The following is a 7881-nucleotide window of genomic DNA, read 5'->3' on the forward strand; positions in this document are numbered from 1 at the left end:
TCCTTTCTCTCGCGTGGAAATTTTACGGAATGAGAAGATATTATGCCGATTGGTCTCTTTCTGAAATTGTAAGTGTATTTTTTTTTAAATTCTAAGTTGCAATTAACACAAATGAATTTGCTAATGCTGGGAAACAAAATTAATACATTTTCTTGGGCAAAGAATCTCGATATGGTTTTATAAATTTGAATTCTAAAATAATAATACAAATCTGAATGCGATAGCAAATCTTTTGAACATACCTTTATTAAAATTACACCTCAGGCTTGCTAATAACAAACGCTTGTATTTTTTGCATGCACTGGTTAAATCTAAATAAGCTAAATATTCGACTGATAATCCTTCAATTGGTATCAATTCATGTCTACTGTATCTATTATATATAGATGGGTCCCATATAGGTATATATGAGTATTAAAATAATGTTACCCTGCTTACGGTAGTGTTACATACGTTTCTCACCTTTAGGTTCTGGCTCGCAGGAGCCCCTGCTACTTTGACAGCTGTCGCTTTGGCTGCACAGGAGACGAATCGCGCTCCTTTTGGTGCCAGAAGAAGCAGGAAATTAGCCAGGTTGCAAGTTGAAAATCTGCCACTCCAGTGCTTTGAATCCAATATGCCACACCTTCCAGCGGAGGAATTGGAAATTGCCATCCAGGATCTGTGTTCTAGGCGGCTGCTTATGCTGAACCTCCATACACTTTGTTCACTATTGCCTTACAAAGAACAAATGAAACGGGGGATTGAAAGCCAGAGAGATCCGAAGCAGGACAGAGCTGAGCAAAAGAATGCAGCTCTATTCTCGCAAGGGAAATTATAAAAAAGTTCATGTTCACGGTTACCATCCACATGACCGACAGCGACCAATGGAAAAACCGAGCAACTCATAAAGTTGTATTGCAAAGTTGTAAATTTTCATAAACAACAACGGATTTATGGCCTTTTCCTCATCACTAAGAAGAGGCAGGTCTTAGAGAGGCGCCATCTTACCAGAGAGGCAGCCCTGGAGTTTTAAAAGACCTAGAGTTTGTTCTAATTTTATTAAAATTGCAATTAGTGCATTTACCAGCAACTGAACACAGCAGAGCTAGGGAACTACTCTGCAGATGATGGTATCATTATATCTATATTTTTCTTGCCCTCTAAAGAGAATTTCATGCATGATTTTTTAAAATTCCACATTAAAATACGGTATCTGCTTTACATGTTAGAATAATGGGAGAATATTTTTAAATATAGGCGGTTCGGTTAGGGTATTTGTCCTGATTTTACATATTTACTATTGCCCTAAAATGACTGACACGCAGACACACATCTGACTTGATCTTCAACATTTTAAACTTTCGCACTGCAGTTTGCATCTATAATCAAATATTATCCCGCTAACGCGGATTTCCGCCTGCGTATAGACAGGTTTCATGTCTACTGTGATTTTAAAAATTTCACTGAAGCACATAAGAGCTTCTTGTTTAAGGAATGATCTCTGCTTAATTAATCAACTCAGGTGAAAAATCTAGATAGAGAAATTGACTGATTCCTAACAATTCATCACCTATTAATTTTTGGGTTTGATTGCAGATAAAAATGATATATTTGACCTAATTTCTTTATTTGGCTTTGTAAATTTTATGCTTCTTTTGAACTGTTCCCTAATAAAGAAACACAATTCATTGTCAACAAGCATATTTATTTCCTGTGTAACATAAAACACATTTATCGTGGGAGATATTTGAACACGGTATCACTTCCAGAGAGCTCATATACATTTTTTCTCCACTGCCAATACTTACACGGCATATCCAAATGTTCACAATGAACACATCGAAACACATTGTAACATACAATTTATGAATAAACTTTAGCCAAACCTTCATGAAGGATTTATAGAGTTCTTAACAATACACCATGCTACAAAGTTACCAATTTAAATACAGACTTCCCAGTTTATGACGTGATCTTACAAATGATTTCAAGACAATATAAATGACAAAAAATTCGTTTAAATATACAGTATTTGCTATTGTAGGAAAATTCACGGTATTACATATTAACACATTCTGAAATCAGGACAAGAAGATTTTTGAGAGGCGCTAACCTGGTCGTCTTAATTCACTTTTTAAAGAACATTTTCAGCGATATTAAGTAGGATGAGCTTAGAAAACAAAACGGCCTGTAACAATGTACTTCAAAAGGTAGAAGCCAACAGAAGATATTAAAGCGCTTTGTACAATATTAGTATGTGTTTTCTTCTTCACTCGGAATAGTAAAGGATTGAGAAGAAAGATATATTGCAGCATATGGTTTTCACTTATAATTGCGTTGGAATAAATATATTATTTTTTCAATTTAAATATATTCAGCATTTTCGATACCAAATTATATACCAAAGCTATTGATGCCTGCTTTTCGAAGGAGTACACTTAAGTTTCTAAAAGCATTCTGCAATTCACATTAGTATGTTATCTTCTTTTGATTAATAAAATACAGTATAGTTTAGAAGATAGGTAGGCGGAGCGAGAAATAGGTAGTCTGGAAAATAGGTAGTACAAATAATTGTTGTAGGATGTAGTGGTTTCTGTTTCATTATTTTTACAGGATTTTTTTCACTTGCTGTTTAAAGTTGCCTGTTTGTTGTGATCTTTTGAAATAAAAGGAAACAGGAAGTGCAGAACTATTTATTCTAAATTAGGTAGTTTTTTATGTGACCCTAATGCACTTACCCCTTAACAACTGATTGGGACTAATTGAGTCAGGTAGTTATGCCGGAAGTTAATGTTTTTTCTGCATGTGCAAGTAGCAGTTCTCTCACGCAAATGTACCCACGCAAAACACATCAAGGTTTGGGCAAACGAAAATAAATGATTAGGGTGATCTTGTGAGAGATTCCAAATAAGTTGGACAGGAAATGTGCGAGGTTTGGGGAGGTGGGGACTGGAAGACAAATCACGGGACCTTTTAATGTTTGAAAATGCTCGGTTTCAAGATGTTCATTAAAGGGCACAGGATTTTTAAAATAAAACAGTAAGTCTTTTTTTAAAGAGAGCTTTTACAACTGTCACGTGCATACATAATACTGGAGATTGCTTCATCAAATGGGAGCTTTACTCGTCTTCTTCCTCCTCTTCTTCCACTTTCTCCACAGAAGCTGTTGCTGACGTGTTCTCGTTGGTCGCTGGAGTGCTGGAACTCTCTTCTTTATGCTCCTTCTTCCATTTCATCCTTCTGTTTTGGAACCAGATTTTGATCTGCCTTTCAGTTAGGCACAGAGCATGGGCGATCTCTATTCTCCTCCTGCGAGTCAGATAGCGGTTAAAGTGAAATTCTTTCTCCAGCTCCAGGGTCTGGTAGCGGGTGTACGTCTGCCGACCTCGCTTCCTATCTGGACCTGAAAGCAGGCAAACAGACACAGAAGTTAGCCAAAAAAAATGAAGATAATCAGTTCGATGGAAAGTTGGTATTTACAAACAGCCATCCAGGCAACTGGAGTAAATCCTCTTCCTTTAACCCTCCGCCCCTAACAAAGGCATTTCTCTCAGACTGCATGCCCAGCTCAAACATGGCAAATTAAGTTCTCTGAAATATACCAAGGTGGAGAAAAAACATTAAAGAGCAAAACAGTTACTTCCTAAAGGATGGACTTAACATTCGGCTCTGTTTCTCCAGCGTCCTCCAGACTTTTGTGTTTCACAAAGGAAAAGAAAAGCAGGGTCTGGAATTTCCATGTATTTATTGATCCCAGGGTCTTTTTATCAGATTATAGACACATACTAGTATTAGACTCAAGAACGGAGCTCACATTTTCCAGATCTCTTTCCTTTTTACACACGTATATAGACCCTGATCATCAGGAAAGGCAGATGACACATTTCACACTAACACTGAGCTAGAGCACCCCTGCCCCTCTGAAATAGTCTAGCCTCCCTTCTTTGACCCCCTCTTCTTCTTTTTCCTCTGCGTTTTCCGCCACATAGGATTTTTGTACATTTTGTTGGGGTGAGGGTGGGGGTGGGGACCAGTTACCCGTGTGGGCTCCCAGCTCTCCATATTTCTACATCAAACCGCACAAATAAACGTAATACTAAAATTCCATAGCAAATTGACTTAAATAAATTTACGAGGATAGAACCCATTAATTGAGCAATAAAAAGTTTTATGATACTCATTTACATACAATGCCACGGGCTTTCTACGCAATGGCGCCTCTGCTATAATTAAAACCATAAAGGCTGTGCTGACAGTAATTTCGGCTACACATTTGCCTGGCTGCCATAGCTTTGCCCTCTCCATTCCCCATACCTGAAGATCTCATCCAGGGGTATATCCGGAAATTAGCCTCAGCCTGGCTGTGCAGGTTGCCTTCCTCCGCTTTCTCACAGCTGGATTTGGTTAGATCATTGCAGAGGACGGGAATGTTCTGATCAAAAGAGGAACAATGCAGGTTGTAGGCATCTGAGCCCAGGCTGTATCCGGAAGAGAACGGGTTTTGATATATGGTACTGTTCACATTGTACAAGCCAGGCATGGAGGAGGTGAAAGCACTAGCCCCTGGTCCATAGCCGCTTCTCTGAGAGTTGGTTGCAAAGGAGCAAGAAGTAGGTTCTGCATTTTGGAAGAGAGAAGCCCCCGTCGTATATTTGCTAAAAAGAGCGTTCACATAATACGAAGAACTCATAATTTTGACCTGTGATTTGTTGTCCGGTAGGCTTCAGTGTCGGTTTTACGAGGTAGCGTGATATATGATAACATTACACCCCCAGATTTACACCAAACCCCATTTTCTTTTGGACTGAGCTGCCTCCAGCACGTGACCAGTCATATGACCCCATCCTCCAATCTCCTCCTGCATCACAGGTGGTATGGATCAGGGTGTCTCACAATATCCTATAATGGAAGGGGAAGAGGATCAAATATATGTCTAACAAATTAAAGACAAGGGGGCTTTTGATTAAGGATGCCACATGGTAAATGATATTTTGTAAGATCCCTATAAAGTATAGTAAGTAAAATAAACAGAGATTTATTTGGTTCTATTATGAAACTTAAACCGCACGTTGTGCGACGTAGATCTCTCTATTCTCGAGCTGTTTTGGTTTAGAAAAACAAGGTATGGCAGCGCACATAGTGCTCCCTGCCTCTCAATTTACTCCTCATTTTCTGTCTTTTTTTTTCTTCTTCTCCTTTCTGTTTTTTTAATCCAAGTGGAGATCGCATAGCATTGGACTATATTATAATATGTGTTGGAGGGTTTTCTATTTAATAAAAGCTACAGTGCTCAGCTGATCAATATTTAGTGTTTGGAAGGAAAGCACATCTCGCACATTAAAAAGCCTCCGCAGTAAACTGAAACCATGTGTCTGTCTCTCACACACATACACACAAGTTTAAATAATTCTATTCCTCACGCATGCATTATTTTTCTGCAGCGATGAAATAAGTATATATTGCGTTTCCTAATTTGCTAACAGATGTATTAAGATATTGCTATATTACATTCTACTAATCGCTTTCGGCTAGATGGATCAAGATGCGGTTGCTCCAGAAATCGGCTTTTAACTCTTTTGCAAACTAGTATGTCTCAAAGGACGAAGAGAGTGATCGCTAACAATTCTGAAAGAATATTGTTACTCCTTGGCTCTTATAATAATGACACGCGTACATTACCAAACCTTGCGTGTGAAACTTAGTCCACGTCTTCCGATTTCAAAGGTGAATTAATATATCGATCACGTTTTTTATTTATAGTACTCCGTTGCTAAATCTGTATTGTTACGACTGTATTCCTGATGGATTCATTGCGTCTAATAGCAGAATAATTCCACTTTCCCCCGTTCCCTTGAAACAAAAAGAGGACACCTCTCGTCTGAACACCTTTTAAAAAGCGATAAGTCCTGGAGTCACACATGTAGGGCTTCAGATCTTAACTAATTGTTTGATGCCTTCTTTGCCTTTCAATGTACATACCTAGTATCCGAAGACGGAGATAGCAACATTACATTTAGATCACGGGTAACGTTCCTCATTTTCTAAACACTCCGCTTTCCAACAATAAGAATGACTTTCCATTGAGGATGCTGCACCGTACCCTTCCTTTAAACGGATCATAAAATGGGTTTCCTTCTCTCAGACGGGGAGTCCTGGTAAAGACAGCTTTTACTGCCCTGCTATATTGCACATCATAAACTGGAAGAAGCACAATGGAATTGCCCCGGAAATTCTCCTTTAAATTATAGAGTTTAATGCTCTGTGTACAAAGAACTTCTCACCAGTTAAAATTGTTCTTGGCGATATTTCGCACGGACCCTAGAGTTCACGTTTTGAAAACCTAAGGAAAAAAGAATGCTCGAGGACTGTTTATGTGCGAATATTGCAACAGTCATATGTAGGGTAAGAAGAAAAACAAGTGAAATTGACTAAAGCGAAGTCATCGAGATATTTGTGGTTAAGAGTATGCAAACGTTATGACTACATCTAGATATTTGTCAGCAGATAAACATGTACAATCCAGGTTATTATTCGCAATCTAAAGCCAGCATCTGAATAAATAGCTTCCTCTTTATTTTGTTTCAGAAATATTACTCAGCATTACAGTTAGTTACAAAAAACGAAGAATCACAGTCCCAACTGACTTTCTGGAAAGAAATAAAGGCCCAAGAAGTTAAACGAATGCGAAGCAACCAAGAAGACTACTAAGAAGATCAAAGAGGCTGAATTAGACGACATTAGACCAATAAATTGCTCCTCTGGTGACAACATACCAAGATGCAAGAAGAAAGAAACAGCAAACATAACCAATGTCTAGACTTGGGTATTGATAATGCAAGACACGATTTTATAGAGGAGCCTTAAAAAGAACATTTAAGTGTGTCTTGCTTCTTAAAACATATTTAAAAGTAATCAGGATATTAAACATGGATACAGCCACCTTTGATTACTTCTCTTTCATCTTTCCAATGTCATTTCTTGTAAACAATATTAATATTTCACACCAAGTTCGCACTGAATAAGACACATCAGGAATTCCAGGAAAGTGTTTTTCCCTCATCTATTAGACAAAAGCCTCCTTAAAATATTACCTCTGGAATAGACTCTAAAACGTCAATCTGCTGCATTCTGTACTGCACTGGACAGTGCTTTAGCATATTTCTGAAATTGCAATTTTACATTTTAGTGATTTATTACATTCAATAAAAAAATAGTGGACAAGTCAATCGCAAGCTTTCAACTATCACCATAGCCTCCTATGTTTTTTTTTAATTATGATGTATTTCTTTTTTACTAATAAAGACTCGGACTATGTCTTATTGCATTCTGAGCTTTTCCCAGAATGGAAAAGATAGTGGTAAAATGGTGAGCAGAAGTTATACGCAACCTGGGAACACTGCATGATTATCGGTTGTGTGTTAAGCAATATTTTGATGTAACTGTGACCCTGGACACTACTCTGTTGTTTCAAAATATGTTACCGCTATAATTTATCCAATATAATAATGGGACATACCTTGCCAAATTATTACTTACTTTGAAATACATAAGCACGTGTTCATTTAAGTATAATTTTACGGCTCAAGAAAAATAAGTAATCAAATAATTATTTAAAAATACGAATATATGCAGACATTCGATATGAATACGCTTATTAGAAACCCGAGAAAGCGATGGTTCTATTTCAATTATATTTTACCCTAAAAATACGAACATACGTAAAGTGATGTGGAAAAAATAACATAATCCTCACATCCCTTGCTCATTCTGAGAATTGGTTTCAAGAAATTGCCTTTAATTTAAAAAACTGTTAATCAGATAGATAAAAATAGTTAAGTAAGGTGACTCCTAAGGTGCGGTTCGTTTACTTTGTTTTCTTTAACTTAAAAGATATAACAC

General features: G+C 37.4%; 1 protein-coding gene across 1 annotated transcript; it reads right to left on the reverse strand.

Annotated features, from left to right (window-relative positions):
* Window positions 1-1696: 1696 nt before the first annotated feature.
* HOXA7 (homeobox A7) lies at window positions 1697-4751 on the reverse strand. Its single transcript, XM_030550846.1, has 2 exons — window positions 4297-4751; window positions 1697-3385 (listed from the first exon to the last, which is right to left on the reverse strand). Exons 1-2 carry the CDS (start codon window positions 4670-4672, stop codon window positions 3102-3104), a joined length of 660 nt encoding a protein of 219 aa, XP_030406706.1. The 5' UTR covers window positions 4673-4751; the 3' UTR covers window positions 1697-3101.
* Window positions 4752-7881: the final 3130 nt, after the last annotated feature.

This window comes from Gopherus evgoodei, chromosome 2, assembly GCF_007399415.2.
Source record: "Gopherus evgoodei ecotype Sinaloan lineage chromosome 2, rGopEvg1_v1.p, whole genome shotgun sequence".
Lineage (NCBI taxonomy): Eukaryota > Metazoa > Chordata > Testudines > Testudinidae > Gopherus > Gopherus evgoodei.